The sequence below is a fragment of the Leptodactylus fuscus genome, chromosome 4 (genome assembly GCF_031893055.1).
Source record: "Leptodactylus fuscus isolate aLepFus1 chromosome 4, aLepFus1.hap2, whole genome shotgun sequence".
Classification (NCBI taxonomy): Eukaryota; Metazoa; Chordata; class Amphibia; order Anura; family Leptodactylidae; genus Leptodactylus; species Leptodactylus fuscus.
In genome coordinates this window covers 40,008,619-40,035,733 of record NC_134268.1, presented here as the reverse complement: position 1 = coordinate 40,035,733, position 27,115 = coordinate 40,008,619, and the positions used below count along the sequence as shown (strand labels likewise).

Here is a 27,115-nt window from a genome sequence, read left to right as displayed (position 1 = left end):
CCCAGAGGTTCTGATGTGAACTGCAGCCTGTTGATGCTTTTCTATGTATGTTGTGATATTGTGTTATTTTCATGTGAAGTCATCAACCACATGTGAGATCAGCATGGACATCTATATGGCATCTATGGCATGGACATCTATATGGCACCTATGGCATGGACATCTATATTTGCACTTGTACACACTCCTGTATTCTACATGCATTTAATAAATGCATATAAATGAGAGTGCACTGTTAGGAGTCATATGGAATCCAATGCTAGCATGGCCCCTGCAGTCTTAGAGCCTTTCACTGTTGATTCTTTGACAATACATTTGGAATGGCACAAAAATATCAGGTGATACAATGTCAAAATGTGACCGGCGCTGCCTGGTGAGGAGGTCAGAAAGACTTCTCCTGGCATTAAGTATTACTGTATAAAAGAAAATAATGGCAAATTTCTTTACAATGAACACTGTTTTTTACTTTCAATGGCAAATACTGCTATTGACACTTTTAGTATTGCAATCAGTGGTATAAACGATTGTGGTCACAAGGAGTGCGACTGCGACTAGGCTCAGAGGGCTATGAGGCCCGTGGCCAGCTGGAAATGGCCAAGGCCCTTGAACACGGTGATGGTGGTCGGGGAAAACCTCATTCCTCCACTGCTATAAATATTGTTAATCTAAAGGGGCCCGACTGAGCGGCGCACACAATATTGTCCCTGTATTGTTTATATGCCGAACGTACTGTGCATGCCCGCGGCCATAGTGCCGACACCGCAAGTTCGCCAAACAGAGCGTACTGCGCAGGCGTCTGACATCAAGCCGAAGAAGGAAAGGGAGGATGCAGAAGAAGATAGAGGCGGCGCTGGAGTCGGTTTTCGAGCAGCAATGGGGACGCCCCCTTTACATCTAATGCGCTGGAGGACGCCCCCCAAACCGGTATTTTGAACAAACGGCGCGGCGGAGATCACTTCCAAAGGTAGGAGACGGATAGCCTTTCTAAAGGCTATTCCGACGTGTTTCCTAGAAAAAATAGTTTTTTAATGGTAGAATCCCGTTAAAAATGGCAATTCTCCCTAGAATATTGAAAATATATATATATATATATATATATATATATATATATATATATATATATATCGCAACTCTTGTCATCATTTCTTCACCCAGGCTGTCTCTATCAATCAGTCTCTTTCTCTCTCAAGGACTGAGGAACATGGGGCGGCACCATGGGGCTTCGAAGCAACCTTTGAAGAGATCACCATGACTGCCCATCCTAATGTCACAGTAATAGACACCATTGTGTCAGTTGCCACTAGGCAGAGACCGGGCAAGACGTCATCCCGGGGATCCTACTAATGATCCTCAGAATAATATGGCTGCTGCACGGGGTATAGGCTTCTGTGACTAGAGGCTAGAGGTTAAAAATGTATACAAATTGTTTCATGTTCTGACTATATTTTTATTTATTTGTATCATGTCTGAGCTGAGAACAGAAGTTTGACAGATTTATTTTACTGCAGGCACTTGGATAACAAATAACTACATTAGAAATTGACTCAATGACTATGAGAGTCTGACAGTGACTCTGTGTTATATAAATCCAGCTTTACACTATAGGTATTAGAGGTATTATCTTCTATTGTAATGCTTATAGAGGTGTTATCATCAATTATTATTCTATTTGTCTTGTCTGTGATATAAATGAAGTGACTGCTGCAAAGAAAACCCAAACAGAATTGGCAATTGTTTGCCTATTATTAAGTTTGGTGGACAGAGTTATTATTGCAAAATAAAATACCAAAAACTCTAACTCTAAATATGCTACACATGAAAACTCGGTTTTAAAAAAATAAGTTATTTTCTGCTGACATATTACCATGAAATAAATAATAACAAACAGGTACCCCCTCCTCTCCAAAAAGCTTATTACTCAGAATGGTGACTCACTTAGAATCCCTTCAATGGATTTGAAGAGTTCACAGATCTCCATTATAGATACGTAAGTGTAGACCAAACAAGTTAGTGGCAATAGTAAAAATACAGAATAAATATTATTACTACCCAAGAATCGGAGGAAATGCATCATTGACATTGTACAGGACACAAACATTAGCGCTGCCGTGTAATCTGGCAAGAAGAAAGTGGAAATTGTAGGAGAAGCCTTAAATAGAAAAAGAGGACTCATTCATAGACAGGAAATGCAGAAATAGTGCCAGGCCTACGATAAAGGGGTAAAACTTTCCAAAATAGTTGGTATTGTTTCCTTGTTATGGATGAGAACTTGTTTAGGCTATTGAGGACATCCTGGTATAACATTGTAGCCTGCTGGCTGCTCAGAATAAACTGTAGCAGTCTCTATTATTGTTAAAGGGGTATTCCAGTTACAACAAGTTACATAGGGGGTAACTTGCTGATGTTTAGGTATCCCACTACTAGGCCCCCCACTGATTTCAAGAATTGGGGCGGTTTGCACCCCAGTTCAAGCCAGGATGCTTTTACTTATTTATTTTTCTGGAGATATAGGTGCAGTTAGTTTCAGTACTGATATCTCCCCACTGTCAGAAGGGTGGGTCTTACGGCTTAGCGTCATCACTGGACTGTGAGGAACTCCCTTCCTTATAATTCAGTGATGATGCTAGGCTATAAGGCCCACCCTTCTGACAGTGGGGAGATATCTTCACCACCGGAGTTCATATTAGTGGACTGAATTCAGCACAATTTCGGCTTTCTAGTGGTATATAATACCGCACATCTATGAGGACGTGAAAGGTCCTCTGTAACTCATTGACATTGCTAGTACTGGAGGGAATTATTTTCATATCAAACAATAATTTCGCCAAGGCTTATAACGTACAATGTCAACTATTTACTATTTACTTACACATTTTTGTTGCTTTCTTCACAAATTTGGTTTTCATTTCTTGCTTTAGAACTTTCCGCTGGTGCACTGGAGGAGACTTTATCCTGGGGCTGAGATGAGTCTGGTTTATTTTCTTTGGCTGAATTATCATCACATGGATCATCTAAGAGTATACAGAAAATAGTCTTATGTATGAGGTGGAACTATGTCAGTAACCCATATGTCAGATTTACCAACTGACCACATTCTGTGGGGGGATCAATTCTGTCCAAATGCACTAGATTTTAGGCAGATTTTTATGGCAGTTGCTCTGGGCTTTTGGTAATTCCATGGTGCTTTAAATTTGGGGATTACATACAGTACACAGAATATACAGGTAGATATAATACTAATAGTGACCGACTGGCATAGTGGGGTAGAGGGCCCTGCCCGCGAGGGCTTACAATCTATGAGGGAAGGGGGGTAGAGACAGAGGGAGATGGGGAGACTGTACAGATGGTGGTATGGTGACCATAGTGTTAGTGGAGGTTGTAGGCCTTCCTGAATAGGGGAGTCTTCAGGGCCTTCTTGAAGCCTGTGATTGTGGGGTCAGTCTTATGTATCTTGGTAGGGAGTTCCAGAGTATGGGGGATGCACGAGAGAAATCTTGGAGATGGTTGTATAAAGAGCGGATAAGAGCAGAGCGGAGTAGGAGGTCTTTAGAGGATCTGAGGTTACGTGTGGGCAGGTAGCAGGAGATTAGTTCGGAGATATATGGAGGGGACAGGTTGTGGATGGCTTTGTAAGTTAGCGTTAGTAGCTTGAAATCTATACGCTAGGCAATGGGTAGCCAGTGAAAGGACTGGCAGAGGGGAGCAGCCGATGAAGAACAGGGGGCGAGGTGAATTAAGCGAGCAGCACAGTTTAGGGTGGACTGGAGGGGGCGAGAGTATATGTCAGGAGGCCATGGAGAAGGGTGTTGTCGTAATCTAAGAGGATTCAATGGATGTTCTTGAGTTGGAGGCAGCAGGAAGTGTTGAGGGTTTGAACATGCGACTTGAAGTATAGGGTTAACCCAAAGCATCAGCCCCATGGGACAGGGGTAAGTCTGGTTCTGTTAATTTTGATAGATGGGTCGGGTAGAGGGGCCATACGAGGTGGGGTGAAGATGTTGAGTTTGAGAAAGTTAGCGGAGAGAAAGGAGGCTACAGCCGGTTATAATCCATTTAATTACCAATTTGGTAACAATCCAATTAAAACAACAGGTGGTTGCATTGTAACGTGTGCGACCTGCTACAATGTAGCATGACTGCATCAATTCTCGTTGTTGTGTATCATCTCTAGTACTAGCAGTAAAAAGACAAGTTCATGATGGAAGATCCAATACCCACAATGCTCGGTCCCATGGTAGTTACAGTAATTGCCCATAATGGACTCTGCTTGCAAAATTTATGTATAAACTCAATATACAGAAAACTGTTCTAAATTACGAGTACTTTTCTGGAGACATTGTTAAAACAGACACACATTAGCATTTGGAGATTTCGACTGTGATTCTCGTAGAGATGCCAAGATACGTGACTTTTATTGCAAGCTTGGAATTTTTTCTGCGTTTTATCACTGGCACCCTCCTATTCCATTAAAAGGAAACATTTGTAACCCAAAGTAATGGTAATGACGCTGTGATCTTTACAACTTGAGAGTAGAGTATTGAATATTTTATTATAAAAAAATGGTTTTTTTTTAAATATTTTATAATGCTCCATATTGTCATGGGAACCAATTAAAAATTGTTTATAGCTTTATGACTGTGTGGCCTTAGTTTATGAACTTCCAATAATGACAAGGAGAAGAAAAACAAGCTGTGAGAAATACGACGCCAAAAAGATCAAAAGAATAGCGTGAAGCCAGAGGAACGGGAATGGTAGAGTGAAAACATGGAGGAGGGAACCTTGTGCTGGAGACAGACGTGTGCAAGGGAAAGCAATGCTAAATGAGGCAAGGGTTCCGAAAATTGATACAAACAGACTATGATATCAGCGCAGAATGGCTTCCAATAATATAGAGATAAGTCTGATCTGGCTGAGAATGGCTTTGTTGGACCTCCTCACCATGGACAATAATTCAGGTATACTATAGAGTTGGCCGTAGCTCCTGTAGCTTCAGTCTGTAGGTCAGTATATATCTATGTATTGATTGAATATGGAAATAAGTCCTTTTTGATATTTAATTGAGCATCACTCTCCCATATAAGGCTCATAATCTACATTCCCTTTCAGTATGTCTTTGGAGTGTGGGAAGAAACCCACACAAACATAGGGAGAACACACAAACTCCTTATAGATGTTGTCCTTGGTAGGATTCGAGCCCAGGACTCCAGTGTTAAAGGGATTCTATCATAAAATGCAATATTTTCTGGGTACCACGTCAGAATAACCTTAAGAAAGGCTACTCTTCTCCTTCCTTTAGATGTCTTCTCCACGCTGCCGTTCGGTATAAATCCCTTTTTTCATCAGTATGCAAATAAGTTCTCTCACAGCACTGGGGGCGGTCCACAGCGCTCAAATAGCATTGGGGGCGTCCCCAATGCTGCAATGAACTCTCCAGCGCCGCCTCCATCTTCTTCTGGAACGGCCTCTCTTCTCGTCGTCTTCCGGCACTGGCTTCAAACTTCTAGGCTTCGGGCCTAGGGCAAAGCCAACTGCACATACCCGCCGGCTACAAGAAAATGGCCACTTACACAGTCGGCTGCCCAAGGCCTAGAAGTTTGAAGCCAGTGCTGGAAGAAGAAGCGTAGAAGATGGAGACGGTGCTAGAGAGTTCTCTCGCAGCATGGGGGACGCCCCCAGTGCTGTTTGAGTGCTGGGGACAGCCCTCAGTGCTGAGAGAGAACTCATTTGCATACTGACGAAAACCGGTATTTATACCAAACAGCGTCCTGGAGAAGACATCTAAAGGTAAGAGAAGAGTAGCCTTTCTTAAGGCTATTCCGACGTGGTACCCAGAAAATATTGCATTTTATTGATAGAATCCTTTAACCACTGAGCCACCCTGGTCATTAATCTAATATAGACAATGATACGGATGCAGTGCCCAATAGTACTGTGGTTTCTATAATATGTGATATTTAGGCTCAAAAGTAGAATTTTAGCAACTAGCTGTATTTTTGCTAATATTATATATTTTTACCATCGATAACCCCATCAGAATTGCTGGACTGTTAACGTTTGATGTTATTTTTTTAGAGTTTAGGTAAAATAATGATTTCATGGACATATGAGGGATGAAAGTGATTCACATTTCCTGGCCAGTGTACTATGACAAACATCATCACAGCATATCGGAGCGAGCATGTTCCCTTGGGCAATTCAACACATTCTCCCAGCGCCAGCCAGCACTATAATCTTTTTTCTGCAATGTAGAAATATTTAGTCTGAAATTCTTATCTGATGTGTTGTATATTAAACTTCATACATTGCTCTTGAAATATCTTTGATGGACTAAAGAACGGAGAAATCTGATTACATTGAGATTCATCAATAAAATGAAAAATATTAAAACTGGAATAAAGAAGTACAACCGAGCTGAATAAGTAAGTAGCTGATAATAAGAGCCCTTAGAAATGTAATAAAATCAGGGGAGGATATTTGCTGCACTGCCTTTTCTCTATTGGGTGATGTTATCTATAGACTGGATTTTGTAAGTATTTTTTTTTTTTAGATTCCTTGAAGTCAATTTCGAGATATTCCTTTTATGACAGTTTTTTAAGAAGTGGAAGTTGAAGAGTCTTAAGCGGTATACAAGTGTATGACAATACAACTATTATGTCCTATGGCATACATACATATATACATCATCCCTCTGGATAACTCCTATTATTTGTAGTAGGTAGAGATGAGCGAACACTAAAATGTTCGAGGTTCGAAATCCGATTCGAACAGCCGCTCACTGTTCAACCCCATTATAGTCTATGGGGGGAAATGCTCGTTTCAGGGGTAGGCAACATTCGATCAAATTCTACTTACCAAGTCCATGAGTGAGGGTCGGGCTGGATTCTTCTCCCTGCGCAGCGTCCCCGCGTCCTCTTCCGGAGCCGGAAGAGGACGCGGGGACGCTGCGCAGGGAGAAGACTTCTAAAGAGAAGAACCAGCGTTGATTGGCAATGTATAGCATTCTGCCAATCAACGCTGGTTCTGCATCGAATCTTAACTTCGAACAGCTAGTAGTATTCGATCAAGTCCGAGTATTTCGAATACCGTAGTATTTGATCGAGTACTACTCGCTCATCTCTAGTAGTAGGCACCGAGCCATTAATTCTTCCACATGCCACACAGGGCTGATTTAACACATTAGTGGGCCCAGTGCACAGGTTTCATAAATGGCCCCCATCACTATCACTTAGACATTAACCTGCCCCCTCCACGGGGCCTCACGGACATTAACCTGTCCCCATGTGGCTCCCCCAGACATTATATTATATTGTCCCCCACCACTTGCCCCCAAAATTTCTTGTCCCCCTCCAGTTGCCCCATGATACATATAGCCCCCTCTATTTGCCCGCACAGTTTGTTGTCCCCCAAAGTATATATCATCCCCTTTTTGTTTAAATAGAACACACTGGTCATATACTAGTAGTAAAGAAGATTTTCTCACAATGGACTTTTTTGGGAAATTCCTCCTCAGTGTGGTGATGCATTGAGATAAAATGGAGGACTTGATCCCCATTTCTAGTGCTCATGGGGGGCTCTATGTTGCGTACCCAGCAGGCAGCACCAATTGTGGAAAAACTTTAGAATGACTTTGCTACTACAGTATATGTACCGTAACACTCTTTATAATATCAGCACCAAATAAATACGGAAACTTACTTTTTTTCCCAGGTTGAGGGAAGATTGCTTTCAGTCTTTTCATTGTGGAGATTTATTCTTAATAATTCTTGACCCTTTTGTAAAAAAAAACATATATATTTGAGTTATATACTCGTATTCACCATTTCACTTCATTACAGCTTTCATTGAGTGGCTGTGACATCATGTTCATGACATTTTTTTTTTTTTTTTTTTTTTAGTAGGATTGTGAGCCCCATATAGGGCTTTTTTCCCTATCAGTATGTCTTTGTAGTTTTTGAGGAAATCCACGCAAACACAGGGAGAACATACAAACTCCTTGCAGATGTTGTTCCTCGCAGGATTTGAACCCAGGACTCCAGTGCTGCAATGCTAACCACTGAGCCACCGTGTTGCCCCACGATATACATATTTTGACCACTTTGTCCATGAACTCTGGCAAATATCTACACATGCCCTTGTTGTCCAGTTTATCCATGTGCAGCCATGCATACAGCATTAGAGCCCATGGCTGAGATGCTGCTGTTTTTGTCACTATGCAAATTACCTCCTTGGAATAACAAGGGCCGCTTATCTCCTTGGAGAAATAGCAAGTCACTCATTGCTTGAAATAGTTAGTTTGTACATTGTCAAAAGGAGATATCTTAGCAATAGTGGCAATGGTTCACAAGGGGGTAGCACTGTTTGATTCAGGTGACCCTAAACTATTTGCAAGGCTGGGGTGATACGCTGGGTTCTGGTGACAGACTCACTTTAAATACATGAAATAAATGTGAGAAGGTGTCAGATATATCAGCCCCAGGTTTCTGACCTATGTGTGGTCCAGGGCAGATCTGGAGTAGGCCTCAGCCCGGGTGTAGATCCTGGGCTCATTACTGGGCAGAAAAGGCTGCAGCTCCTGCATTGCAGGGCAGATCCATGAGGTGAAGGAGGTGTATGGTTCTGTCTTGTAACCCTGAGTCTGGTGAGACTATATTGCACTTGTTTTGTTTGTGTGCCTGATAGTAAGCCACATGTATAGTTAGATTATCCATTGTGTTTAGCTAGTGGCTCGGATGAGCAGGTTTTATTCTGTTTTTGCCTGAAGATAAGGCTGTATTTTGTTTTGCTCATTTTGTGCCTAAAGTCAAGGTTTATGTATTTTCCTCTTTTTTTTTTAAATAAACCAGTTTTCTGCATATTTTGTGTCCCTGTGTTGACTGTTTGGGTCCGCACCACTGCTTCTACCAAGCTAACTTCACCACATAAGTCATACTGAATATACTGATGCCCTGTGTGTCCTGTTCTAATGAGTCTTAAGTTTCCCAATCTTTTTTTTTATATACTTCCTAGTCCCGCTCAACATAGAAAATGATCACCCAACGACCATAGTGTCAATCACAACCTGCATCAGTGGTCATTTCCATGATGAGAAGGTCCAGAAACTAAAGAGGTAATGGACATGGAAATGTTCAGAGATCAGGAGGATGAGTATGATGTTTTTTAAAATTATGAGATGCCGTCATCAAAGATTGCAAATCTGCTACTGTTGATGCTGAAACCCATGTCTTGTCCTTGTACCCATGTCTATAACTAATACCGATGTCTAGTTCCTGTACAAATGTCTACAGCCAGTACCAATTTCTATTTCCAGTTTCTGTTGCAAAACACTGCAGAGCTAATAATAAAAAACACCTTCCAGGACCTTAGAATCTGATGATGTCACCACAGGTCCTTCTAAAGCTGCACTAACTGCTGCTGATAACACTGGGGTAGGTAATGAGGACATGTGATCTCACACCAAGAGGGTGAACTGTGAGCGAAGGGGGCTATAGAGAGCCAGTTTCGCAGAAGAGGTAGAGCAAAAAAATGTGGGGCAAACTTTTTTGATGAATTTGAGGTCACATGGTTCTTACTATCTATAGGTAGCAGAGTGAGACCTCCTGTTTACACAGCAACCCATGCTAGAAAAAAAGAAGTTACACAGTCATCATGTAACTTACTGAAGAACGCAGGAAAAGAAAAGACACTGGAGTATATACACTGACAACTGTATATAATAATAAGCAAAAAAACAAAAAACAAAAACAAAAAATCACTGGAGAGTCTGTATTGTAACTGCTTAAAAAATAAACGGGTGACCTCTAACATAAAAAACAAGGCAAAAATGAATGTGAATGTCCATTCAGTACTGTAAATATTGTATTAAAAGCTGACCATCATCTCAGCATAATATGATAGTCTACTGTCACGTTCGTGTCTATGCCCAGACCCAAAATCCGGACTGCAGACTGCACCGCTAAGTGAACAGGGGTGGGAGACTTTCCCTGACACTACGGCAGCTAGCTAGGCCCTGCCTGTGGGTGGTGGTCAGCTGTTCCCAAGCTAGCCTTGGCCCCGACAACTCCGGGCTCGTTAACATGAAGGCCTAGCCGACAGATAGGGCAAGAGCTACAAGAGGGATAGGGACTGGGGATGCTAAGGTGGTGACCCCTGCAGAAACCAAGGTGCAACAGACACACAGCACAACACAATACGCAACAAGAGAATGAGGAGAAGGAAAGTGGAGAGGTGAGGAAAGGGTTAACACAAGACTGAGGCAAAACAAACTGAAACCCAAACCTCACAAACATCAAGACAGTGTCAGGCAACCAGAACTGAAGGACAGGGCAGAGTAGAAGTGTGGAGGGGAAAACCAGACTCACACACAAGGCAACACTCACACCAAAAACACTCCTCCTCCCTGAGCCACAAATTCTATGTTGGATACAATGAAAACCGGCAACTAGTGGAGCCAGCCCTCCTCCTAATACAGGCCCCAGAAGCGTCCGATAGGATGATGGTAACGACCAACACCTGAAGCTCAATCTAAAGAACCTCAAGTATACGCCGAAGGCCGATACCGAATGTACAATCAGATGGTCCAATAGCAAGGAAACCACCAAAAGAACACTGGATCAAATCCCCACCAGAAAAACGCACAACTTAATCACAAGAATTCAGGTTGTGACATCTATCCGAACAGATGTATTAGCATTAGGAATATTAATGTGCAAGTCCTTAGTCGTATACCGTTACTGTACCACTATATATAGCGTTATGATAAAGGAAGGCTTTCCTTGGGGTGTATTGGGGAGCGAGATTGGTCTCAATGGCCCTTCTGCCACATAAGAGGACGCCGGGTCTGTATCTGACTTTGGGGCTCTGGCTCTACACATTAGGCCTCTAATGGTATAGATCATACAGAGATGAAGCATATGCTTTTTTGCACCAGAATATCGTCCATTAGAAAAGCTCATAGGTCATAAAGAACCAAATACTGCATAATGTGAACATTAGTCAAATTGGATTTCAGTGATTCATTGAATAACCCTGCACCATTAGTACCATAATAAAATAGTAATCCTTAATATGAGGTCCCCAGTAGCTCCCATATGTTCTATGTACGGTAAGACTGTGCGAGCTCTGTAGTTATCACGCTGCTCTGGTAACGTCTCATGACACGTCTCTGCGATGTAATAAATACTGTGTGCAATGTCATATGATTTGTTAACAGAAATGCACAGCAGCTCATATTCTCTGTATTAACACTTCACGTGTGCTCTGGCCAGGCTCTAAATGCCGCGTTTTGGATTGGAATTGATTTTCGCTAATCCCCATTAATCCAGATCTATCAAGAATCTGAAGAGTGGAAAATAAGCATTTCAAGCGACGCATTCCCAGCAGAGCTGCCGACATATGGAAGCCTTAATAATACAAAGATACCAGATTTTCTTCATCATATTAATGACTATGTAAATGCCATGTGAACTAGATAGAGACAGGAGTGAAAATCCTCCTTCATAGTTTTTTGTCTACCCATCTAAGTATCCATTTACGTATACATTAGTTATAAACACACATCTATTGTGAGCTAATACACAAAGTCACTTTATATTTATTGCAGAATATTCAGCAGATAGATAGATAGATAGATAGATAGATAGATAGATAGATAGGAGATAGATACAGTAGATAGAGTAGATAGATATGAGATGATAGATAGAAAGATAGATATAAGATAGATAAATAGATAGATAGATAGATAGATAGATAGATAGATAGATAGATAGATACAGTAGATAGATAGATAGATAGAAGATAGATAGATAGATAGATAGATAGATAGATAGATAGATAGATAGATAGATAGATAGGTACAGTAGATAGATAGATAGATAGATCGATAGATCGATAGATAGATACAGTAGATAGATATATATGATAGATTGATTGATAGATAAATATGAGACAGATAGATACAGTAGATAGATAGATAGATAATAGATAGATAGATAGATAGATAGATATACATGAGATAGATAGATAGATAGATAGATAGATACAGTAGAGAGATATATATGAGATAGATACAGTAGATAGATAGAGTAGATAGATATGAGATAGATAGATACAGTAGATATGAGATAGATAGATAGATATATGATAGCTAGATAGATAGATAGATAGATAGATACTGTAGATAATAGATTGATTTTGTAGACAATCACAACTTTTGCAAATTTAAGTAATCAAAAGGTTTTCTCATTCCATTCTAGTAGAATGCTGGAACTTTCTATGGTCTGGTTGCTGTCAAAAATCCAGCTTCAATATTCTTGCTATAGCAGAGTTATCTTCTCATACATGTAAAGTCCCTGTCTGTCAATTCAGCCCCAATAAGGATTTGTCGTCAAGTGCCCGACCATAGAAAGTTCCTGCATTCATGGTCATATCTACTGGCTACTGATCAAGATAAAAGATGTCACCAGAAAGATAGAGAAAGTCAGTAGAATTTTGCTAAATTTTAATTATATTTGCAAAAATAAAAACTTTTTATTGTCCACAAATCTAAATATGGTTGTATTCATGCAAAAAAAAACCCCCAAAAATAAAACACAACCCTTTTATGATTGAGGCCCCATGTTGCAGAAACGCAGCTTTTTTTTTGTTGCAATTTTTTGAGTCAGAGCCAAGAATGACTAAAAAGGGATGGGAAATATAGAGGAAGTTCTTATACTTCTACCTTCGACTCAATCCATTCTTGGTTTTGGCTCATTTCCGCAACGTGGGGCCTCAGCCTAAAGCTTCCGGACCCAATGCATAATCTGTAAATGGGGTCCAACAATCATACATCAATCACAACACCTCCTCGGAGACCAAGTAGAACCTCTGCACCCCCTATAGTTACCCCCTTCATTAATAGCTACAATATTTCCATACTAATATATTTGTACAACTTTTAATACTTAGATATTCTTTACAAGAGCACAAGATACAACAACCCGACCCCTGGCACGACTTGGCATTTCAGAATTCTGAACAGATTGCTGAACATGGCAGCACTTGGCAGGGCCACAGCCTAAGTCTTTACACGCAGACTGTAAAACTTGCCCTTATGTATCCTGCAGTTATTATGGGACCATGATAGGGTTCCCATATAGGATCTCTGTCCCTTATACATTAATAGCTACAATATTTCTGTAACACACTGATACATTTGCACAATTTTTAATTCTTAGAGTTCTACATGAGAGCGGATTATGTGACAACTTGTCCTTTTCCATCAGAATTAATAATGTAAGACGAAATTACTTGGATAGCGGCCATATTCTGATGAGCCGTTCTAGATGTAAATAAATGTATACATTACCTTCTCTGCAGGCTAATCTCGGAAAAGAAGTGCTCTTGGCTTACATGCCCGTCCTGTGATGTATTCCCAGCTGACAGCCCACGTCAACTGCTTATGTCGGCTATTTGACTTCTTTCTTAGCTTTGACCTGGCAAGCTAATCAGTCTTCTAAGTACTTTAGGGTTTAGCTTAATTAAATTCCATAATGCAAGTCCCCGACCAGATAAGGAAGCCCAGTGGTGGCATTATGTAGAGTCATTAGGCGGCACAGTCAGATTTGCTAGAATTGGAAATCTTTTTCTGTTATTTCACATTCATGGACAAGGCACTTGCACCAAAATACGAAAACTTGACCCCTGGGCAGAACTTGTCATTTCGAACTTATTAACTGATTGCTGGAGATGCCATAACTTGGCAATGTTACTATCTGCCATTGCTAAAGTTGAAGTATCTCTATGCAAAGACATTAAAACTTCCCTTTCAATGACTTCTGTATCTTAGAGGTTATGTGGGACCATAATAGGGTACTCATAGACTGTAATGGGATTTACTCTTTCTACATATGGCACATGGAGTGCCATAGAGCCATAAGGACCCAAATGCTGCTATATAGTATCCTGGTTACGGGACTGGAGTGAAGGCTAACCTCTCCAGCCAAAACCCTTAGGTGGGTGACTGTTGGTCTATGTCCTTATCCAAGACAGGTTAGACACCTCTATATGGCAAGACATATTCTTACTGACCAATATGTGATAGTTGTACTGGTGTATTGGGCTGAATGTTATTCTTCCTTGCAGGTGCCAAATTTAAGGGGGAAGTGTAGATACACCGAGGAGCTGTATACTGGGAGAACTCATTTGACAAGTCCCACTGGACTGGATGTAGTGTGACATTTATATCACACCAAGGTGAAGGTTTTTAATGTATTGAGGAACCCCTGCATGTTTTTGGGTAGGTTAGTTCATTGTGCTTGGTGTTCTTGTCTGGTGTGTGAACTTGAGTCAAACCAAAGCCTGTAGAGACAGAAACATTGCCTGTTTTCTTGGGCAAACTCCAATAAGTTGAAGTTCTGTGATGTTTTATGTATACCTACCGTATACTTTACTATCAAGTCTAATTCCATCAGACTTCTATTTCTTCAAACAGTAAATATGATTGGCAAATCCTAGACCCATGACAATTGTATTCAATATCCTGCCATCTATAATACATCATGGGTATGACAAAGATGTCCTAGGTACAAGTGGAAATAAGCCAATAATAGTGAAACAGAGCAATGGTGGTTGTATAGACATATCAATATACTGCATACTAGATCAGAATGCTGTATAAAGTAAAGATGACAATGGAGAGACATTTGCCAAGTGAATGTTACCAGATAGGCATATGTCCCTGTGTAACAGATAGGTTTGACTAGGCCTCACCTCTCCATGCAGATCAAGCGTCAGAAAAAAACACCTCTAGAAACTCTTTAAATACTAGAACTGAACTTTACTTGGTTATAGATGTATAAGATAAGTGAAAATCCCATAAAACACAGCACAGTATCCAGTAACATCAGTCACATGGGGAATATTTAGATGAATCCGTGGACATCACTCCTGGTCCCAAATGGGACGTCCATTATCAAAATCCCTTACTAGGCCTCCAGTCCCCTTTGATACAGTAGCTGCTTCCTTGGACTGTATGGACTCACTAGCCAACCAAAAGAACTTGCCTGACGTTGGCTCCCGGAAAGAAGCATAGGGCCTCCAATTCATTGAAGCCATAGACAAGTGTCTCACTGCAGTTAGCATGTGGTCATGCCATGGGACACTACTGTTGTAGACTCTTAAGCACAAAAAAAGTTCTTTTTGGGCAGGAATGCTATATGTGGCCACTAGGGTTGAGCCGATCTTGACTTTTCAGGATCGATTTTAAAATCCGATTTCCGATCATTTTTCATTTGAACCCGATCTCGATCCCAATTCCGATCCCAATGTAAGTCAATGGGATTTTTTTATTAATCGGAGATCGGATTTTAAAAGCAATCCTGTTCACTATACAGCATGGAATCTAACAATTGAACGCTTTAATTGTTAGAATCCACGCTGTGTAGTGAATCACTAAGTAGCCAGAGTATTTTTTTTTAATCCTCTGGCTACTTAGTCCCCCATGGTGTCCACTTACCTGCAGAGATGGCTGCTCTGGTGCCTGGTGTTCTTCTTCACCTCGCTGCCGCTCTACGCTGCTCTTCTCGCCTCGCTGCCCCCGCCTCCCAGGAGAGTGTGGGCGCCTTCCTAGCTCTTTAAACACTAACCTGGGAGCAGGCGGCAGCGAGGCAAGAAGAGCAGCGTGGAGCGGCAGCGAGGCAAAGAAGAACACCAGGTACTGCAGACCAGCCATCTCTGAAGGTAAGTAGCTACTAGAGATGTTAGTTTAGTCTCCCATTAGAATGAATGGAGGCAGCCGGCGTGCAGGTGGTTAAGGCTGTGTGCCGGATGCTTCCATTCATTCCTATGGAACCGCAGCGGAGCCTTCACACTGAATATACACTATATACTCAGTGTGAAGGCTAAGCAAAGCATTGTGGGAAATAGTACCGATCTCGATCCCACCTAAAAAGATCGTGTTCGGACTTCTGATCGCGATCGTGAAATTTTCTCGATCGCCGATCGGAATACGATCTCTTCCGAACACGATCGCTTAACCCTAGTGGCCACCTACCTAAGGAGGTGAATCTAAGGAGGTTTCACAGTCTGACATTGTCCAATCTGTATTGGTAATGTCAATCCGTCTATGAACACACCCTTTTGACTGGTGGAATGGTAATACTCAGTGTTTTATTTGTTCAGAAATTTCTAAGAGGAATAATAGAGGAACGACAATTAAAAGTTCTAGGAAACGATGAACCAGAATTGTTATTTCATGAATAAAAGGGTTATTTACTAAGATATGTCAGTACAGTAGAGGTTCCCTTTAAGGGTATGTTGTACTGACCATGTGGTGACATTACATGTTCTATAATGTGCAAGTCACTAAATAAAAACCGGCACCTGCACGACTCTATATACCGTACTCTGCAGATATTGCTTTTCCATATTGTGACTTAACAATTGATATAGTGTTGCAGTAATAGACTCGCTGTGGAAGGTCAAGCTAAAAAAAAGCAAGAATTGAATTTAGTGGGAATATAATTTGGATCGCTCAGTATAACATCTCTAGAAGATGCCAAGGCACCAGATGTCATTGGCAATAAAGTGACTTCCACAGCTGGGCCCGCTGAGCACTTTGACAGAACCCTATAATATAACAGTTTTTTATCTTCTTTTCAGAATTTTTTCCCTTATTTATTTTTCTACTGTTACAGGGTGTAAAGGATTTGCCCGGGGGCTCTTCTATTTTACACACCATAAGTATAAGTTGGTTTTGCATCAATTATATATTTTTTAGGCTAGTCTATGGTGTTTTTGACTCTTGAATCCTCTATTGGCATCTATGTTTTTGACACATCATCTGGTTAGTCCCTAGGAGGTATCTACTGTAGGAACTGACAATGTGGCTGCTTCACGTCCTTGGACACAGGCCCTTTCTAAGCTGTACGATGATCTGAATTCTCTAGGGGTAAAAATTAATGCAAGAAAAATGTGAAAGCCATGGGTAGGGGGACAAACTCCAGAACCATAATGGGGCCAGCTTGATCTTTGCTATGGGATGCTCTGGCTTCTGTTGCTCTACACCAGCCATTCTAGTCCCAGTTATGTTGGAAGGAAAACTTTATCTAAGTTTCGAACGTTAAAGCTTTTCCTTCCCATGAACTCTATGGCCTTGCGAATTCTTCATGCATTTTACATGGTCCTCCTGCTTTTTACTCGCCATACCTTATGTATGAGTACAGTATGGCATATTTCCACTCTGGCTCTCTCGGTAATCCTTAGCACAAACTGTCTTAGTCTACAAAACATTTATTAGACAAGTCTAAGAGGTCAGACAGGGATCACTTGAGGTTGGAAAGCGTTCTCTGTGCAGTGTATTCTATTGTTGCACCCCCTAAAACACATCTGGTCTAGTGCCTGGTTTTTACCGCTGGACACTAATAAACAACATTACCCCAAGGTGCTCAAATACAGTCGCCTAAATAATACCACCCAATCACTTAACCAGGGAATGTAGTTACCGTATTTTTCGGACTATAAGACGCACAGGTTTTAGAGGAGAAAAATAGGGAAAAAAAATTTTCAGGCAAAAAATGGTAAAATATTTAATATATGGGAGTTGTAGTTTTGGAACAGCTGCAAGACCACACTGACAGGTGACCCTGCAGCTGTACGGGGATGTATAGGGCGTTTTTTTTGTGGGGCCAGGTGTACTTTTTAGATATACCATTTTGGGAAATGTTTATTGCTTAGATCACCTTTTATTTAATTCAGAGGCAAAACAGAGAGAAAAACCCGGCGGTTTAGCACTTTTGATTTTGACGTTCACTGTACATAAAAATATTAGTAGAACGGGCATTTTCAGAAACAGGGATACCTAATGTGTATGTTTCACAGTAATGTTATACTTTTATATGTATTCTAGGGAAAGAAGGTGAACTTTTATTTATTTTATTTTTTATTATATTTTTTTTAAGTGTTTTTTTTTTTTTTTTTTTTTTTTTACTATTTTATTATCCCCCGCCTAGGGGGCTTGAACCTGCAATCATTTGATTGCAAGTCCCATAGACGGCAATACAAGTGTATTGCCGTCTATGGGAGATTCTATACATTACTATCGCGGAGGGTCATAGACCAGCCGCGATAGTAATCTATATCTATGACAAGCCTCGGAGCCTTCATTAGGCTCCCAGCTGTCATCGGAACAGGTCGGCTCCTGCAGCCTCGCCGTGCAGGAGCCGGCCTGCATCACTAAAGGTATGGGGCGGTGGGGACCGGCCCCGGGGCTAACTAACTGCCGGGACCTGCGGAGGAGGAGCGGATTTACAGCATGCCACCGCTGGTTTTCTTCAGCTGCAGGAGCGTGGCAATCTGCAGGCCCCGGCAGCTAAGACAGTCCCCGGCATCTGCTGTAATAGACCGGCAGATGCCGGGGAGTGTCTTAGCTGCCGGGGCCTGCAGTATTGTCACGCTCCTGCCGCTGAAGAAAACCAGCGGTGGCAGTAGCGCGGCCATGCTGCAAATCCGCTCCTCCCCCACATTCGGACTATAAGACGCACCCTCATTTTCCTCCGAAATTTTGGGGAAAAAAAGTGCGTCTTATAGTCCGAAAAATACGGTACATTCTAGCAGTTTTTCTAAAGGTTCAGACACCAAATGTGGGGTTAAGATGCAAGTACTTGACGACCAAGGCATTACAGTAAGGATGGCACCAGACACTAGTCCTGAGGTCAGGAGTGACTTACATTGACAATGGACAATGAATCTCTTGACTAGCAAAATAGTCAAAATGAGCTGAAACCTTCTTTTCCAACCCCTTTTACATTTTCCTTATAACCCAATAAAGATGCTGACACCAGGACTGGAAGTAAAGGCCACAGTGACATTTATATAAACGTACACATTAGATAAATAATAACTTAGAACCATATGACCATAAATATCACATATTAAATAACAATCATAATAAACATTCATGTAACCTGCCAATAACCTACCAATATAACAACAACCTTCATGGACCTATAACCCTAACAATACTTGTCCCCATCAGTAACCGCTAGTTGCACCTAGAAGGAGGAGTCCCTGAAGGCAGCAATCCAAGACCACATCCCCAACCCTCCAAATTCTACCCCCAGCCGTAATCCACCCACCCCAGGGGAACCACCATTGGAGTTTATCTGCATCTGGTTCCCCAACCAGCATCCACCATGTCATCCTACCACTACTACCATCCTTACAATTTTTCCACTTAAGCACCAAAGAACCCTCCTCTATACGCCACCGTGCCAAAAATTAAATTAAGGGAGGGCGGGACAACTTTCCTGGCTCAGCTCCTATTTTGAATGTTACCCCCCTTGTCTCCCTTCTTTTTATAAACTGTAAATGCTCTCCACCTCCTGTCCCCTTATTGACCCTTTAAGCTCCCCTTCACCTGGCTAGCTCTTTAGCCTCTTTACTGTCATGACCTCCTCCACTACCCCTTTGGGTCCTGACTGAGTAATCCTTACACTATTGGTACCAAAATGGTTGAATACAATCCTATGAATTGGTCTAAACAGTATCAGGAATTTTGATCATAGGTAAAAATTACTGCACTATAACAAACAAGTTATTAAGTATTGTGGTAAAGTGTATGGGAAAGTGGTGGACGGGGTGTATATCTCGCCTGGTTTCCTCAGACAAGTGAGATAAAGGAAACCCAGAGTGGTAATTTCTTCTCTAGCAGAATATAGTCTGCAAGAGCTCTTTTGGTTTCCATATCATGGGCTGGTTTTTCTGGACTGGAGGGCAGGTTGGTAGTGGGAGCCTTCCAGTCTACACCTCTGGTCCACCATGGGTTTTTCCCTTTGTCCCAGGGGCTCACAGGTCAGGCTTCCTCATGGCCATTACTGAAGAAGGAAGCCTAGTAAAAGGAGGGCTGACAGTGCTTTGTAGCCGGTGTGAGACCGAGCACTACTGGGACGGTATGTACCGCTTGGGTCACTGCATTGGATAATACATTGACCTGCTATAGCATAGACAGGCATGCTGCTGTTTAGTTGGAGCCGGACAGGCTTAGGTTTTTGTTTCTGTTGTTTGCTGACAGTGTTTTATGCTGAAGTTTTCGAATAAAACACTCCGGATGGTTAATCCTACTGCCTGTATGAACTGAGTCATTGCCATTCCCCAACCGTGTGAGCTGGACCACCTTACAGTATATAATTTGCAGAAAAAAAGTTTATATAGTAAGTTTTATGTATCCATAATGCTTTATAGTAACATGACATCATATATAAGCATATTATCATAGATTTATGCTTATAGATTAGCATAGATGTATGCTAAGTCATGTTCTAAGTTATCACACCGAGGGTATTGCAAGGGATGTGCTCAACCTCTAGCCCACCAACACAATGGGAGAATTTATTAAGACTGGTGTTCTGTACTCCAGTGTTAAAGGCATTCTATAATTTAAAAACATGTTTTAAACTAAAAGCACCTAGGAATAGCCTTTATAAAGCCTATTCATCTCTTATCTTTATCTTGAAGATCTGTGGCGCCATTTTTAAATTTCTCTTCATTCTTCATAGTGCTCAGAAAGCACAGGGAGCATTTCCCCTGGGCTCTGAGCACAGCATTGTCATCCATTCCAGAGCTGCCTTTCTTCTGTTTCGTTGGCCATACGCCTCCTCTTCTTACAGAAGACCACCACAAAATGGCCAATGGAACAGCTGACTGCGTATGTACGGTGGCCATTTTGTAGTGGTCTCCTGTAAGAAGAGGAGGAGAATGGCTAATGGAGCAGAAGAAAGGCGGCACTAGAATGGATGACAACGCTGTGCTCAGAGCTCAGGGGGAACACAATAGAGCACAATAGAGAATGAAGAAAAATTCAAAGATGGCGGCACAGACCTTCAAGATAAAGATAAGAGATAAATAGCTTTTCTAAAGGCTATTCCTACATGTCTCTAGTTTAAAACATGTTTTTTTAATGATAGAATCCCTTTAATGAAGTTTGCTATTGGTGCTAGCTGTGCCTCAATTATCAAAGACCAAACTAAGCACTGGCGTAAATTTCCTGTATAACTCACACCAGTTTTTAGCCTGTGCAAAAAAAACATCTGTTGAATTTCATCGGACCTCATGTTGACTTTATACATCCACTTTCAACACTGCAAGGACGAACAGGTACGTACACTATGGAAGCCGCCATAATACGGCTCCACTTCTGTCCCTGCTGTCAGATGCTGGTGAGGAGCCGAGGAATGCATGAGCTGTTGGGTCCCAGATAAAGGAGTCAGATCAGTTCTGTGGTAAATGGTAGGAGGATGCAGAAATGAAAAAAAAAAAAAATCCCAGAAACATTAAACCACCTCTACCACATATCACAGGTTCTAATCCCGGAAACACAATAATAATTGTCACCTCCATAAAAATGATCATAGCAGAGAGGGATCAACAAATGTTCACATTTTCAAAAAATTTTGTGCCACTTTTTGCTACTGAAAACAAATGTGTTTGGTCCTGAAGCAAGGAAAATGGTCCAGTCTGAAATAAGTCATTGTCATCTGTAGCACCATGGGAGATGGTGGGTTTTGAGGAACAACTCTAAAAACAGTAACTGTTATTTAGACACAAGATCTCCTATGACAACACATTAACTTGGGGGTAACAAATTTGTCAGATTTATTGGCAATTGACATAAGCCTCAGGGTTTTTTTGCCTTCCTCTTGATCAACACTGTAAGGGATTGTAGGATTATAGGTTGGACTGTATTGACCAGTGTCTTCCTCCAACCTCATCTACTATGTAACTATTTTTAAAATTAATTTAGCTTACTTGGGACCATTAGTCCAGCAGGAACCACATTAGTCCAGCAGGAACCACCTGTATCATGTGTTCACTGTAAAGCTGGCATTGTCACTCCCTAACTTTTCAGACAATCCGCTTTCCCAATGGATCTGACATAACAGGAAGCAGACGGCTCTGTATAGCGGCCACTCCTAATTTTTGGAAGTAAACTTAAGCTGTGTTACCCAGCACGGCCACTATACAGTAAGTGGAGACGTCTGTTTCTGACTCTGTCCACTGTATAGTATCTATTATTCATGATTTATTCATTATTGTTCACCAATATATCAAATGCCTGGAAAGCCCCTTTAATGTCTTGATTTTTGGTTCAAGTTTGGACAACCTGTGCCCTAAACTATTGTTATTTCAACCCCATTGTCTCACTTTGTCATCTTATGAATACCATTAACTGTATCAGAGGAGACGACGGATCCGCTCTTCCTTATAGTTTAAATTGAGCAATGTCAGGAAACATTAATTTAGGCAAAATATGTCAATCTGAAATGACACTGAAGAATAAAGTAAGAAAAGCAGATGGATGACCCAGTTGTGTCATTGACCATTGTGTATCTCATTATGGCTGAGGAACATATGAGAATCTATATGGACTTGGACTAAATGCTTAAAGTGAAGCTTCTTCAATCATCTTGTAGAATTTAGGATAAAAATTCTTCACTGATTCATTTCTTCAAACACAATATCTTTTAAGTGGTTGGTCCATTGCCAAAAGAATCTCAGGTGATTTCTGTTGTCCTGTGATAGCTGGACATATTAGAAGAGAGAAGCTGAGTTCTGTGATATATAGGGTTATATGATAGAGGGGGAGAAGCTGAGCTCTGTGATATATAGGGTTATATGATGGAGGAGAGAAGCTGAGCTCTGTGATATATAGGTTATATGATAGAGGGCGAGAAGCTGAGCTCTGTGATATATAGGGTTATATGATGGAGGAGAGAAGCTGAGCTCTGTGATATATAGGTTATATGATAGAGGAGAAGCTGAACTCAGTGATATATAGGGTTATATGATAGAGGAGAGAAGCTGAGCTCTGTGATATATCCTATTAATATTATAAATGTGAAAGTTTGTGAGTTTGTGGGTTTGTGGGTTTGTGTGTTTGGATGTTTGCATGTTCGGATGTTTGTTCCTCAATCACGGAAAAACTGCTCGACCGATTCGGCTGAAATTTTCCACAAACATAGTTAATACACCCGATTAAACAATAGGCTACTTTTCGTCACAATAGCGCACATACGTTTGTGCCAGGACCCCCACAAAACCCAAACTCACACCACCATCTCTGCAATCTCACACACTTTGGACCATAGCAAGCCACAAAATTCATATTGCCCTCTACAGCCTCGCCCCTAACCCCACACAATCTCATATACATATACTTTACCACTTTGCCCCTCACCTTAACGATACTCCAGGAGGCGCTCTTTAACGCTCCGGAGCAGCCATGTTTGCCGACCCCCACCGCTCTGACAATCCGCGACACCCCCCACCCATGTCAATACCCCTAGGCGGTCTAAAAAATGCAAAAAAAATGTATTTAAAAAAAGTAAAAAAATATAAAAAAAAAATAAAAAGGATTAAAAATTCAAATCACCCTCTTTTCCTAGAACACATATAAAAGTACTTAAAAACTGTGAAACACATACATATTAGGTATCCCCACGTCCGAAATCGCCCGCTCTACAAAGCTATACAAATATTTTTCCTGTTCGGTAAACGCTGTAGCGGGAAAAATGGTCAAAAGTGCCAAACCTCTGTTTTTTCACTGTTTTGATTCTGATAAAAATTTGAATAAAAAGTGATCAAAGCAATAACATTTCCCGAAAATGGTAGAACTACAAAGTACACCCGGTCACGCAAAAAAAGACGCCCTATACATCCCCGTACACGCACGTATAAAAAAGTTACGGCTGTCGGAATATGGCGACTTTTCAAACAAAAATTTTTAAACACAGTTTTGGATTTTTTCTAAGGGGTCAAAATGTAAATACAACCATATAAATTTAGTATCCCCGGAATTGTACCGAAACACAGAATACAGGGGACATGTCATTTTGGTTGCACAGTGAACGCCGTAAAACCAAAGCCCGTAAGAAAGTCGCAGAAATGCATTTTTTCTTCAAATCCACCCCATTCTGAATTTTTTCCCTGCTTCCCAGTACATGATATAGAATAAATAATGGCGGCATCATGAAGAAAAATTTGTCCCAGGAAAAATTAAGACCTCATATGGCTCTGGGAGCGGAGAAATAAAAAAGTTATGGGGTTTAGAGGGAGGGGGGTCAAAAACGAAAATCAAAAAATGCCATCGGCGGGAAAGGGTTAACTTCAAATACTTCTGTCCCAAAGTCACTATGTAAAGTTTCTCACAACACCGTATATATAGCAGCTCAAATACAAAACACTTCAACACAAAAGTCTCACGTATTCTCTGAATTACAGCAAAAACAAAATACAAAGTTACATTTCATATCCCATACCTTATACACAGTACGAAAACCTTACCCACGTCTGTATATACCCACTGCTACAATCACCGCAGACGAAGTCGTGGGTACCAGCTAGTAGGGTTATATGATAAAAGAGGAAAGTTGAGCTCTGTACTATATACATTTATATCATACAGGGAGTGAAGCTGACCTGTGATATGATAGGTTTATATGATTAAGAGCAGGAGAAATTAGAGTAGCAGGACAGGACTCCTAGGATGACAGAGAGAGTCCTGCTTCCCTTGCCCAACTTTCCCTGTATCAGTGTGTACCTGAACATTGTCAATCACTGTGTGTCGGCATGATAAGCAGGACTCTCTGTCGTCTTAGGAGTCCTGTAAGGAGTTACTCTTTTTACTTTCAAAATCATGCTGCAAATCATAGAAAGCTAGAAAATCCCAGAGCTAAGCTTCTCTCCTTGTATTATATTCTGCCTCAGGGCAGTAGAAATAACCTGACAGGTGAAAAAACCAGGTAATTTCCAAAGAGAGAAGGTGATATTCAATCATTAACATTCACTTTATAGCTTTCTATATACAGTTAAGATTTCAGAAACGTAATGCTATAAGTCTGTGATTCAGTAAATGAAGTAATGTACAATAAATTATTACACATTGCAAAATAGAAATTAAAAATGAAAACTTGATATTAGGGTTGAGCCGATCTTGAAATTTCAGGATCGTTTTTAAAATCCGATTTCCGATCATTTTCCATCTGAACCCGATCCCGATCACAATTCCGATCCTAATGCAACTCAGTGGAATTTTTTTTTAATTATCGAAGATCGGATTTTAAAAACGATCCTATTCACTACACAGTATGGACTCCACGCTGTGTAGTGACTAAATAAAAATCCGCCGGCTACTTAGCCTCCCTGGTTTCCGCCTACCTGCACAGATCCGCTGCCGCTCCCCGTTCTTCTTGGTCCAGTCCTCTCTCATTGACATGCCTTCAGAGAGCCGTGCGCGCCCCCACCTCCCTAGGCTAGTGTTAGAGATGATGAGAGTAGGCGGGGCTTGTTGTGGCTTAGGAGAGTGTGGGCGGGGAGACGTGAGTGCACTCTCCTAAGCCACAAGCCCCGCCTTCTCCCAGCATCTCAAACACTAGTCTAGGGAGGCTGGGACGCACAGGGCGCTTTGAAGGCATGTCAATGAGAGAGAAGAGTAGCGAGAAGAACGGGGAGTGGCAGCGGATCTATGCAGGTAAGTTGAGCAATCGGGATCAGAATTACATTCCTGATCTTTTTTTAGGCAGGATAGAAACCCTATCGCGATCGTGAAATTTATTTGATCGCTGATCGGGATCCGATATTTTCCGATCGCTCAACCCTACTTGATATTCATTGTCTTATCACTGCTATTGAAAATAAATTGCAAGTAAGATTTGTATATCCTGATTTAGAACCGGCAAAAGGCAACCCCCGGCAAGAGGAAAACTCGATTTGAGCATTGTAAGACTAAGTTTACATGTAGATTCCACTGTACATATTCCGTTGCGGCTGCTGCAATGAGATGCCGTTGCAGTGCATCGCAGCTCTCCGCTCCAGATTAGGCCCAAATGAATGGGCCTAGTCCGGAGGATGGTGTCGTGAGATGGACGCCGTGGCTAAATCCGCATGAAGAAAGGGCATGTCAATTCTTTTTTTCCGTGAGCAACAACATACCACTCACAGAAAAAAGAAGGCTAGCGGTCTACATAGACCTCTATTGTGAGGGGGCGGATTATGACATGGATTCAGTGCCATAATACACCCCCCCTCTTGCCCCGTGTGAACGAGCCCTTAGTGTGGTATCAATTCAGATAGGACACGGACTCTCAGATAAATGTCTTAGAGAACATGGCTAAGAAAGTTGGTAAAGAGTACAGAATTTTTCCAATATTATGTGAGGAACATATTCATTGGTTAAGGACTCCCCAATTTCTTTTGAAACCAATCCAGTATTGTAGCATGCAAACAAAGCCCTTGAAATGTTATGTAGACACACAGACCACATACACATACAGTTATATCACGAAACAGTATTGTCTTGAAAAGCTGGTCATCTCCAACCAAAGGAAAGAGGAAGACACATTTGTAGTTAAACCTGCTATGAATAGGGGTTCATAACATAATAAACTAAAACCCTCACAAGGTCTGGTAATGTTCTAGTTCAGTCCTCATTTTCTTTTATGCTAGCATCTCCATTCTTAAAAGCTTTAAACATATTTTCCCTAGAAAACTCCTTTAACATAACGCCAAGTGTGGCAGTGCTTTTCCTGTTGTATTAAGCAAACACCAGATAACACCAATAAATACTTACCTGTATATGTCCTATACTGTGTCATAGGTAGGCTTTCCTTCATGCATTACAAAAATAGAGTATGTTGTAATATCATAGACAGCATTTATAAATCCTTGCCAAGGCAGAGTTGTTTGATGGACTCACTAATGGCACCCAGAACAGAGACCCTACTAGCCCAACTCCAGGCTAGACCCTGTGGTTGTGTCTTATTTGGGATACACACGAACCCCAGCTGAATTCTTGCTATCATCACTATGTATTACGATCACTTAATTCTCCCTTCCATTAAACCATCATTACAAGCTGTCAAGCCATCATATCTTCACCATCAGATAGACATGAATACTGGTTATTTCAGTGCTTGTCACTTCTACTTGATACACTGAGCCTTACATCCCCCAGTTCTTCTCTATGGGCTAAATGTAAAGTCATCAGGCATGTATATAACATGTCATACCTTCAAGAGCCATCTGGTTAAATCCCATGAGAAATGAAAAGGATTAGGAACCATACACATTAGAGAAATCCATTATCTTC

The 27,115-nt window shown here is 41.2% G+C and overlaps 1 protein-coding gene across 1 annotated transcript in view; it reads right to left on the bottom strand.

The window, feature by feature from the left end:
- The window catches only part of CNGB3 (cyclic nucleotide gated channel subunit beta 3), a 108,968-nt gene extending 95,519 nt beyond the window's left edge, over positions 1-13,449 (bottom strand). The window contains exons 1-3 of the mRNA XM_075270346.1: positions 13,343-13,449; positions 7,696-7,769; positions 2,870-3,011 (exon numbers count right to left, since the gene is read on the bottom strand). Of these exons, the coding sequence (XP_075126447.1) occupies positions 2,870-3,011; positions 7,696-7,738 (185 nt within the window). The 5' untranslated portion in view covers positions 7,739-7,769; positions 13,343-13,449. The remainder of the gene's footprint in view (positions 1-2,869; positions 3,012-7,695; positions 7,770-13,342) is intronic.
- Positions 13,450-27,115: the final 13,666 nt, after the last annotated feature.